This window comes from Scyliorhinus torazame, chromosome 7 (genome assembly GCF_047496885.1).
Source record: "Scyliorhinus torazame isolate Kashiwa2021f chromosome 7, sScyTor2.1, whole genome shotgun sequence".
Classification (NCBI taxonomy): domain Eukaryota; kingdom Metazoa; phylum Chordata; class Chondrichthyes; order Carcharhiniformes; family Scyliorhinidae; genus Scyliorhinus; species Scyliorhinus torazame.
In genome coordinates, this window is record NC_092713.1 from 137,412,022 (window position 1) to 137,424,211 (window position 12,190).

Below are 12,190 nucleotides of genomic sequence, written 5' to 3' on the forward strand. Positions count from 1 at the left end.
TCTAGTGTCAAACCTTGTATGGGGAAGACCTATCAATAAGCCTCTATTAATCAAACACACGTGCTTCTGCAATCCTATTTATTTTGTACTGTTGGTCTCAAGATACAATGGCTTATAAAATTTAAACGACAATGAGGTCTGGAAAGAAGAATTTTTCAATACATTGTTGGAGTGGGGCAAATCAATCAATCAACTGATTAACAAAAGGTTAGAAATCACTGGCATTGGAACCAATAAGGTTTTGGGGCAAAAATTCAAAGGCAGGGCCCACACTGATGGGAGCCAGAAAAAGAAAATGAGTGGTCAGCAGTTTAGTGGGAATAGGATTCAGGAAGCAAGTAGGAGGTGGGTCTCTGGCAAATGTGCTCAGAGGGCACGAAGGGAGCGAGGAAAGAAACTAGAGAAATATGCAAATTCATGGCAAAGGACAAGGAGGAAACATTAGAGTAAATTAGAGTGATCTCAGGGAATGGAGGAAGGTGGCGGGGCAGCAGGTTGGATGCTCTCAATCTTAGTCACAAATAAGTCAGTTAATTCCTTGCACATTATTGAAGTGAGGGTGGAAGTGGAACAGTGGTTAGATAAGATGGATTTCAGTGGAGAAAATAAACTGGGATGATCCTGGAAGAGAGAGCAGTTTTGGCAAGTGAGAAGCAGGACCTGATTGTGCTTTTTGTGTTCCAGCCAGGTCTTGGAAAATAAACGAAAACAATTGTAAGGCAACAACGTTTCTCAGGTTTAACTGACTATAGCCCTTGCTTTGGAATTCTTCTTTGAGAAATAATCTGATCTAACCCAAAATTGGAAAGTTTTTATTTCTAGATTTTAAAGGTTATTCTTCAAATAACAGCCAACAAATTAAACAAATGAAATAGAACATGATTAAGTTTGCTTCATTTCCAATGTTCAAGTCAAACATTTAACAGTATGGTTTGTTGCATGGAAGATTTACTGTTTCTAAGATTTGTACAAGATAATGAAACAATACAATTGATCTTGTAGGCTCATCCTAATTTGCAATGCTGCAATACAGGAGTATTTGTAATTCATCTGAATGCATATTCACATTGGAAGAGCATTATACAGATAGGCTTCATTGACACTCAGGTATGATTATGGCTTATTCGTCTAAGTTACACAGTTATATATTTCTAGTTTTGAGTTTCCAAAATGTTTTTGGTGCAAAATGTGCACGAGATGGAGGAAATTTCAAGCAGCTGTTGTTCAGCTGCTATTTCTACAAGTGAGAAATTTACAAACGTACAGTGAATTTGCAAACTACAAGTCTCAGTACTTTGCAACCAAGTTTCAGACAAGAGAAATGACTGATGTATCTCATGAGCATTTTAAACTAATTTACTACAATATAGATACAGATTTTAATGGTCAATTCCTTACTATAGGTGAGGTCAATTACATAATTTGTCTTTCTTGTGCAGAGCATTATTCCACTACGATGATATCCAGTTGTCAGCTGTGCCTGTTCTGTCAATTCTTTCTCTGCTTGCTGGTCTATCAAGAACAGGTTGTATAAAAACCCTGGAGGCACTTTTTAAATAATTTCAGTCGCTGGACTAAATCCATTATAGGCTGGTAGATTTGGTTATATGTAAAGCCCTTTTTTCTGTATAATCAAAAAGTCATTTCTTACCAAGGATTCTACCTAGTTTTAAAAAGACTTCAAAAGAATTATGAAAATGTTAGTTCAAATAATGAAACTAAACTTCACGATCCCTTGAAATTCACTGTCAAGCTCACTAACTTGCACAGCAGGCTAACAGGCCTTCGAGTGTACAATGGCCACAGGGAAGGTGGAACTTGAGTGTTAGACTAAGATTATTTGCACCTTTGAAACCATTGCTGCAATTTTGTTTTTTTTTAGCATAATCTTACCAGCGTGGAATCCAGCCTATTTGTAGACACAAGACATTTACAAAAAACTTTTCCTCTCCGTTAGTACCAGTAGACAGACATTAAGATATTTTCTTTTGTCGTTTTTCTAAACAATGTCACCAGGTAGTCTGACTCTGATCATATTTCTTTCAGGCTTTTCGTTGTAATTTTGACTTCTGGCAGTTCTGAAGTAGACTAATTCAGTGCATGATGAAAACTCAACAGCTATTGTTGGGCTTTCAAGACATTTTGGTAATTGTACATATTACAGCTGGCTTATGGCTCTTGTACATTCATGTTTTCCTTCCTTTATCTGTTGCACTCCACTGTTTGGAACACATCTGTGCCACGAACATTGACAGGGTCGTAGACCTACAAACATTTGTGACTACAATATAATATTGGATTAAGAGAGCCTGATTCATGAATGTAATGCTGGGGGAGGAAACCATACTTCAATGCTTACATTAATTCAGTTGCTGAATCTTGGCGTCCCACATTGGAGCCTGTATGACCAATACCTAGCCAGAAGTAAATGAGCAAGTGTGCTGCATGTACCTTGCTCTCTGAGGCAAGAGAGAAATAACTAGTCGATAGAAAAGTGCCTTTAGAAGATATTTCAAAGTGAGTATCCTTAACAGCTACAAAGGCCTGTCCAAGTTCAGTTTTGTTAGAAAACAATGGGGGAAAAAATGAATATTGACATTAATTCTGATCTGATTAAAACATGTTTTAAGAATTCAAGCAAATTGTTTTCCAGATAATATGATTTCAAGGAAACAATAATGAAGACATTAACAAATAATACTGCTTCTGTTTTAAGTACATAATGACACACAATAGATTTTTTATGAAATTACATGCATTTTGTCTCAGCCATATTGTTCCTGTCACAATTAGATGTTTCTGATGGGTAAGACAATACCATCAACAATAATCTTTGCTTGGAATATTGGGGCCAGTGTTGATGAGGATGTTCAATGAGACAAGGGAAAGAGGGGTGCTGCCCCCGACGATGTCACAGGCCACAATTTCGCTGATTCTGAAGCGGGCCAAGAACACGGAGCTGTGTGGGTCCTCAGGCCAATATCCCTGGTGAATGTATATCAAATTGCTGGCCAAAATTTTGTCCTCCGGGATTGAGGATTGTGTTCCGGACGTTATGGGGGAGGACCAGACGGGGTTTGTTAAGGTCGGCAGTTGGTGGCCAATGGAAGAAGGTTGTTAAACGTGATCATGATGCCCCCGGAAGGTAGGGAGGTGGAGGTAGTGATCGCAATGGATTCAGAAAAGGCTTATTATCGGGTAGAATGGGATTATCTGTGGGAGATGCTGGGACGGTTCGGATTTGGGCGGGGCTTTATTGACTGGGTCAGGTTGCTGTTATCAGGGTCCTGTGGCAAGCGTACGGACGAATAGGACAACATCGGACTATTTTAGACTGCACCGGGGGATGGGACAGGGATGCCCCGTCTGCCCACTGTTGTTCGCACTAGCTATAGAGCCGTTGGCAATTGCTCTGAGAGCCTCAAGAGACTGGAAGGGGCTGGTCCGGGGGGGGGGGGGGGGGGGGGGGGGGGGGTGGAGCACAGAGTCTCGCTCTATGCAGACGACCTGCTTCTGTATGTATCGGACCCAATAGAGGGGATAGAATCATGAGGAATCTAGGGGAATTTGGCCCGTTTTCGGGGTATCAGCTAAATATGGGGAAAAGTGAGATGTTTGCGGTCCAGGCGAGGGGACAGGAGAGGCGATTGGGGGAGCTGCCGTTTAGATTAGTAGGGGGAAGCTTTAGGTACCTAGGCATTCAAGTGGCGCGGGAATGGGACCGACTGCATAAATTAAATCTGGCCAGACTAGTGGACCAAATGAAGGACGGTTCCGTTGTCACTGGCTGGGAGTGTGCAGACGATCAAGACGACGGTCCTCCCGAGATTCCTGTTCGTGTTTCAATGTCTCCCCATCTTTATTCCGCGGACCTTAATTAAACGGGTCAACAAAGTGATTACTGGCTTCGTTTGGGCGGGCAAGACCCCGCGAGTAAGGAAGGTAATGCTTGACGGAGTCGGGGAGAGAGCGGGCTGGCGCAGCCAAATTTTAGTAACTATTACTGGGCGGCGAATATAGCCATGATCAGGAAGTGGGGGAGGGGTCGGCCTGGGAGCGTATGGAGGGGGCTTCATGCAAGGGCACCAGTCGGGGGGCGTTGGTAACTGAGCCTCTGCCATTCCCGCTGGCACGGTATTCCACCAGCCCCGTGGTGGTGGCGGCCCGGAAAGTCTGGGGGCAATGGAGACATGTGGGAGCAGAGGGAGCATCGGTCTGGTCCCCAATCTGTAATAATCACTGGTTTGCCCCGGGAAATATGGATGGGGGGGGTTCCGGATATGGTGGCGAGCAGGGATTGAGAGGATGGGGGATATGTTTATAGAGGGGAGCTTTCCGAGTAAAATGGGAAGGAGCTGTAGGAGAAGTTTGGGTTGGCGAGGGGAAACATATTCAGGTACCTGCAGGTGCGGGACTTCCTACGTAAACAGGTGTCAACCTTCCCGCTCCTACCACTAAGGGAGATTCAGGACAGGGTAGTTTCCAGAGGGTGGGTAGGAGAAGAGAGCGTCTCTGACATTTACAAGGAACTTATGGGGTCAGAGGAGATGCAGACCGAGGAGCTGAAGCGCAAGTGGGAAGAGGGGCTGGGAGGAGAGATAGAGGATGGTCTATCGGCGGACGCGTTGAGTAGAGTCAACGCGTCCACAACATGTGCCAGGCTCAGCCTGATACAATTCAAGGTCATTCATCGGGCTCACATGACAGTGGCCCGGATGAGCAAATTCTTTGGGGTGGAAGACAGGTGTGCAAAATGTGCGGGAGGAGCAGCGAACCATGTCCACATGTTCTGGGCATGTCCGAAGCTTAGAGGATTTTGGCAAGGGTTTGCAGATGTCATGTCCACAGTGTTAAAAACAAGGGTGGCACCGAGTCCAGAGGTGGCGATTTTGGGGGTGTCGGAAGACCCGGGAATCCAGGACGAGAAAGAGGCAGACGTTCTGGCCTTTGCTTCCCTGATAGCCCAGAGACGGATACTATTAGCTTGGAGAGACTCAAAGCCCCCGAAGTCGGAGACCTGGCTATCGGACATGGCTAGCTTTCTCTGTTTGGAGAAAATCAAGTTCACATTGAGAGGGTCACTGTTAGGGTTCGCCTGGAGGTGGCAACCGTTCGTCGACTTCTTCGCGGAAAATTAATCGTCAGCAGAAGGGGGAGGGGGGGGGTTAGTTTAGCTTAAGAGTAGGGGGTTAATAAAGGTGGGACCTGAAAGGGAGCGAGACGGCTTTTGCACTATGTTTATAGTTTCATGTACATTGTTTATTTTGTTGTTGCTATAATACCAAAAATACCTCAATAAAATGTTTATTAAAAAAACCCAATAATCTTTGCTCTCTTAGAAATGCAAACAAGAGCGAGGGATTAAAAAATTAGCCCCAAACCAAATGAGGTCAGATCACTAGAGATTGCAGTGAAATGCTCTGGACCAGAGTATTTGCAGTCTCATTGAGTCTTTGCAAGCATTAAAGTCCTTCTGCTGTTTGTTTCTTTCTAATTTGGCTTCAAGTTTTTTCATCTAAATGTTACATGGGCTGATAGTATGACTGGGTCACATTTAAAATCAAAGTGGTTACAGACCATACCATCACAGTTTCTGTTGCGATCGTCCTTTTTGCAACGCATAAGCGTTCGCTATAGCATTTTACATAATTTCTAGTGTGTAAACGTATCTGGTAACAATTAAATCAAATTATTAAAAAGACATATGGCAGACCTGGTGGCCAGAATGTGTTATACTTTGGCCCCAGTCATTACTTATCACTATTTTGATAGTGGATGTTGTTGCGTGAAGTGCGAAACACTCACAGTGCACCATTTCCCACATGCAACTGCCCTCGGTATTTTAAAAGGATCCACTACACGTGAACAGAGAAACCTAGGCGTTCAAGTCAAAGTATGTTCCCAACATGTTCTAAACTGTTCCAGAAGTACAATTGGAAAAGTTAGTTACACAAACTACACTGACCAAAGCAGCTTTCAGGATCCCAGCATTGCTCCTCCCGTCAGTGTACCAGCATAGATCTCCAGTTTGTTTGGCAATGACATTAAGGCTTTAAGTTCTTAGTTTGGACCACTGACGGGATTGAAGGTTCAGACATGTCCATTCATTCTCCCAAATGATTACAATTACGTTCCTCTATTTTGTCTATTATGTTGTGTCATTAATAGCCCTATTGAACATGATCATTTTTTTTAAAAGGAAAAAAATTACAGTAAGGAAATTCCTGCATACACCAATGAAAATAAACGCTGTGGCCTTCCAGGCACGATCGTGTGCTGAGGTATAACAATCATTTTCCAGGTGTTACGTTCGGCTTCTTCTCTTGTCATTGAATAAATTTTTCAACATGTATACCTGCAGGCAGGACACTATCAGCATCACAGCCAGGTTCACTATCGACCAGAAATTTACCCGATCGTAATTTCCTTCTTGCAGGTTCCGATCCCGTGCCTCGAAAGCTCGAAGCAGCCCCTGAATCTGGTTGCTTTTACTAAGTCTGCCTTTCACATTGTTTATAGATTCCTAAATAAAAGCACAAAAATGTCGCACATTTTAGAACGTAAGACATCGAGTTACAACAGAAAAGTTGCACAATTAATTAAATAGTGGTAGCAGTCTGACGCAGCAATTTTGCTCCTATTGAGAAAAGCAATTTTTTTCTGAAAAGAAAATTCTAGACGCAAAGCTAAATAATCTTTAATTTTTCACAATGTCAAGGTTTAATTTACTTCTACTGAATCATAGCTCTTCACTCCCAAAAAAGCAGGATGACCTAATTCTCCAGATGATGCTTCCACTTGGCTGATTATTGCCCTCAATATTGAAGACAGCCTCAGTTGTAACCGTAGTGGTGTACTCATTTTTTCCAATTGAACAATGTGAAATAAAACAAGAGACTCTGGATATGACCACAATTTCACCACTATCTAAAAAGAAACATTAGAAATGTAAACAAGGTTTGCACAAATTTTACCTTTTTCAGTTTTGTAAATACCGTTTTTAAAAATTAGTTTAAGTATAACAAATACTGATACACTATTTACCCTTCAGTGCATTTTTAAAGTGTTTTTTCCCCCTCAGATTGCCTCCCACCACTGCAATGGGAAACTGAAGTTTAATCTCCCATTACTATGTTAATGATCTCAGTCACATAGCAACAGAGGGAGTGTTGTTAACAAGCACATGACATGCATCCTTGAGTGGCTGACAGAACAGCAAGGACAGGCGGCTGGGTGAATTTGCCGAGCTAAAATGACAGGGAATCTAAAAGACGATCCATACTAGTTTCCACCCTGCCTTGGCTTAGTAGTTTTCTCCTTCCATACATTACTCCCAGACCAGAACTTGAAAGTGGGACCATCAGGCAGGGTCTGTAGAGCTGAATCCCACATCAGTGTATTTGCGAAAGGAGCAATTTCTTCAACAAGTAACAGGAAACGTATTCAAATACAGAGGTTTTGGAGATGTTTACAGAAACAATACTTTCCAAATTAACTGCGTGCACCTTACCGAGGCATAATGGATTCTACAGACAATTACAATTATACAAGTTCAAATTGATTTTTGAAAAAACAATGTGCAGCTTTAGAATGCCCGAGGTTTAGGTTTATTTTGAGTCATTCTGTTACTATATTGGAAGAATTAGTACTGAGAGATTTTGCATTCTAGATTCTGTAGCACATCTCTTCATCTAATAGGTGTCAAAATAATCTTTTTAGCAGGGCACTGATTGCGAGAGTAGAAGATATCGAGTACTCGGCGATAGCCATTTCGGATCACGCCCTGCATTGGGTAGACCTAGAGCTGGGGGAGGAGAGGGACCAGCGCCCGTTGTGGCGCTTGGAGGTGGGGCTGTTGGCGGACAAGGAGGTGAGCGAGCGGGTCCGAGGAAGCATAGAGAGATACCTGGAGGCCAACGATAACGGGGAGGTCCGAGTGGGGATGGTCTGGGAGGCGCTGAAGGCGGTGGTTAGGGGAGAGCTGATCTCCATAAGGGCCCACAAGGAGAGGAGAGAGCAGAGGGAGAGGGAGAGGCTGGTGGGGGAGATGGTGAGGGTAGACAGGAGGTATGCGGAGGTGCCGGAGGAGGGACTGTTGAGGGAGAGGCGTGGCCTCCAGGCCGAATTCGACCTGTTGGCCCCCAGGAAGGGCGGAGGTGCAGTGGAGGAAGGCCCAGGGGGTGATTTATGAATATGGGGAAAAGGCAAGTCGCATCAGCTTCGGAAGCGGGACGCAGCTAGGGAGATCGGGGGAGATAAGGATAGGGGAGGGAGTGTGGCGCTGAGTGGGGTTGGCATCAATGGGGTCTTCAGGGACTTTTATCAGGAACTGTATCGGTCCGAGCCCCCACTGGAGGGAGGGATGGGCGGCTTTCTGGACCAACTGAGGTTTCCGAAGGTGGAGGAGGGACTGGTGGCGGGATTAGGGGCCCCGATTGGGCTGGAGGAGCTGGCCAAAGGAATAGGGAGCTTGCAGGCAGGGTAGGCACCGGGGCCGGACAGTTTCCCGGTCAAATTTTACAAGAGATAAGGACCTTCAATGAGGCAAGAGAGGGGGGGGCCTTGCCCCCGACGATGTCCCGGGCACTGATCTCCTTGATTCTGAAGTGGGACAAGGATCCCCTGCAGTGTGGGTCTTACATGCCGATTTTGTTGTTAAATGTAGATGCCAAGGTGCTGGCAAAGGTCTTAGCCACGAGAATTGAGGTTTGGGGGCCGCAGGTCATCCACGATGACCAGATGGGGTTCGTGAAGGGGAGGCAGTTGAACGAGTATACGGAGGTTCCTGAACGTTATGATGCCGGCGAGGGAGGGGGAGTCGGAGATAGTGGCGGCGATAGACGCGGAGAAGGACTTCGATAGGGTAGAGTGGGGGTACTTGTGGGAGGTGCTGAAGAGGTTCGGGTTAGGGGAGGGGTTCGTAAGGTGGGTTAGGCTGTTGTACGAGGTCCCGATGGCAAGTGTGGCCACGAACAAGAGGAGGTCAGAGTACTTTCGGTTGCATAGAGGGACGAGGCTGGGGTGTCCGCTGTCCCCCCTGCTCTTCGCACTGACGAGTGAATCCCTGGCTATGGCACTGAGGGAGTTGAGGAACTGGAGGGGGTTGGTGCGGGGCGGGGAGGAGCATAGGGTGTTGCTCTATGCGGACGACTTGCTGCTATATGTGGCGGACTCGGTGGGGGGAATGCCGGAGGTAATGAGGATCCTTAGGGAGTTTGGGGATTTCTCAGGGTACAAGCTCAACATGGGGAAAAGGGAGTTGATCGTGGTTCACCCAGGGGACCAGGAGAGGGCGACTGGCGAGCTCCCACTAAAAAAGGCAGAGAGGAGCTTCAGGTATTTGGGGGTCCAGGTGGCCAGGAGCTGGGGGCCCTGCATAGATTTAATTTCACGAGGCTGGTGGAGCAAATGGAGGAGGAGTTTAAGAGGTGGGACGCGTTGCCACTGTCCCTGGCAGGTAGGGTGCAGTCAGTCAAGATGACGGTGCTCCCAAGGGTTTTGTTCCTGCTCCAGTGCCTCTCCATTCTTATCCCGAAGGCCTTCTTTAGGCGGGTCAACAGGAGCATAACGGGATTTGCGTGGGCGCGAGGGACTCCGAGGGTGAGAAGAGTGTTCCTGGAGCGGAGTAGGGATGGGGGGGGGTGGCGCTGCCCAACCTCTGCGGGTACTACTGGGCCACCAATGCGGCGGTGGTGCGCAAGTGGGTGATGGAGGGGGAGGGGGCGGCATGGAAGAGGTTGGAGACGGCGTCTTGTGAGGGTACGAGTCTGGAGGCGCTGGCAACGGCGCCGCTGCTGCTCCCTCCAATGAGGTATACCACGAGCTGGGTGGTGGCGGCTACCCTCAAAATATGGGGGCAATTGAGGCGGCACAGGGGGGAAGTGGGGGCCTCGGTGTGGACCCCGATACGGGGGAACCACCGGTTTGTCCCAGGGAGAATAGATGGAGGGTTTTCGGGGTGGCACAGGGCATGGATAAGAAGGTTGGGGGACCTGTTTGTGGATGGGATGCTCGCAAGTCTGGGTGAAGTACGGGCTCCCCCTGGGAAACACCTTTAGGTATCTACAGGTAAGGGCGTTTGCCTGGCCGCACGTGGTGGAATTCCCGCTGCTGCCGCCACGCACGGTACAGGACAGGGTGCTCTCGGGGTGGGGGTTGGAGAGGGGAAGATCTCGGCAACATACCAGGTGATGCAGAAGGAGGAGGAGGCCTCGATGGAGGAGCTGAAAGGTAAGTGGGAGGAGGAGTTGGAGGAGGAGTTCGAGGAAGGGACGTGGGCAGATGCCCTAGGGAGGGTCAACTCTTCTTCTTTGTGCGCGAGGCTCAGCCTCATACAGTTTAAGGTGCTGCACAGGGCACACATGACCGGGACAAGGATGAGCCGTTTTTTGGGGGGCGAGGACAGGTGTGTAAGGTGCTCAGGGAGCCCAGCAAACCACACCCATATGTTCTGGGCATGCCCAGCGCTGGAGGAATTTTGGTAGGGCGTAGCGAGGACGGTGTCGAGGGTGGTAGGATCCAGGGTCAAACCGGGCTGGGGGCTCGCAATATTTGGGGTTGCAGAGGAGCAGGGAGTGCAGGAGGCAAAAGAGGCCGGTATTCTGGCCTTTGCATCCCTGGTAGCCCGGCGAAGGATTCTTCTTCAGTGGAAAGATTCGAGGCCCCCAAGCGTGGAATTCTGGATCAATGATATGTCGGGGTTTATTAAATTGGAGAGGGTGAAATTTGCCTTAAGGGGATCGGTGCAAGGGTTTTTCAGGCGGTGGCAACCGTTCTTGGACTCCCTGGCAGAACGGTAGACAATGGTCAGCAGCAGCAGCAGCCCCGGGGGGGGGGTTCTATTTTATTTTTGTTTGTCTATACTGGGGGATCTGAGGGGGTGTATATATTTGCTATGTTTGCTATGTGTTTCGGCGGATGTCAAGTTATTATTTATGTATAGGGGGGAGGGGGGCACTGGGTTGCTTTGTTTTGTTTGGTATTTAATTCTATTGGGTTCCTTTTACATTTTGTTGTTGATAATTTGTGAAAACCTTAATAAAAATTATTTTTTTAAAAAATCTATCTTTTTATAGTAAGATACTGTATTTTCCTGTTCTTAACCTTGCTTTAAGGTTCATGACTTGTTATACATATTTGTTGAGTTTGGCCACAGATATCCTGTATGGTTACAGATGTGCGATCAATATCAAAGCAAAACTTCCTTACTTGCTATAAAAATTATAGTTATTTTGCTGAAAACACCTATTGCTTTACTATTTAACGTGACTGGAAAACTAGGAAAGGTTATTTGCAAACTGAGAAGACTGTGGTGGGGAAAAGAGTTATAAGAAAAGCAAAGCTGCACAAACATCTCTGTACACCATGACTACAAGGGGCTGAAACCCACCAGAAATCCTAATAGTTTTTGAGGAGCTCCTTTAATGGAAAGCAAAGACTTATCTTTTCACTTATAATTCTAGAAACACTTGCCTCCTTTATTAAATTCATATTATGTTCTGTTTCAAGTGGGGAAGAGGAAACGTCCAAACATGGACAACTCAGTAGCTTTACATAATTACACTCATTGAGTATAATATATACTTTTTTAAATGGTGACCATAAAAGATTTAACTTCATTCATATTGAAGTGTTTGTTTTATTCCAAACTTTTAGCCCTACCCCAGTCATAATTCCTCTTAATTAATTTCAGTGCACACGCATAGAGGATCTAACGTCTGAGGCTGCAGAACATGAAGGGCAGCAGGGCAAGAAGAACAACAATATCTGTACTATTCTTTTCCATGACTTGTAACAATACTATTCCAAGATCATAAAATACCATACAACTTTATCAAGCTTAACTAACTGATTATTGTTTTCCAAATCCATGCTAGTGACAAAAAGGCACCACCCTACTAGTGAAAACTGAGAAAATGTATCTCCTATCTTCACATATTATTGCATTCATCAGCTAACCCTGGGATTTGAGATTGTGGGCTTCCATTATGGGAATCAAGCAATCTTACCACTTCTGTCATAGGGATACTTGTTAAATACTGTAGTTAACACATTAACCTGTATCAGAGCAACAAAGGGGTGAGAGTAGCTAAAGACAAAAAAGCCTGAAAGTTGATGGCCAAGGATAAAAAGATTTGAATTTTTTTGTGACAAGGAAATGCAAATGCTTCTCGACCAATATTAAACTTTA

General features: G+C 45.8%; 1 protein-coding gene across 1 annotated transcript in view; it reads right to left on the reverse strand.

The window, feature by feature from the left end:
* Positions 1-791: 791 nt before the first annotated feature.
* Positions 792-12,190, reverse strand: part of tmed5 (transmembrane p24 trafficking protein 5) — a 34,458-nt gene continuing 23,059 nt past the window's right edge. The window contains exon 4 of the mRNA XM_072511562.1: positions 792-6,523. Coding sequence (XP_072367663.1) covers positions 6,305-6,523 — 219 coding nt within the window. The 3' untranslated portion in view covers positions 792-6,304. The remainder of the gene's footprint in view (positions 6,524-12,190) is intronic.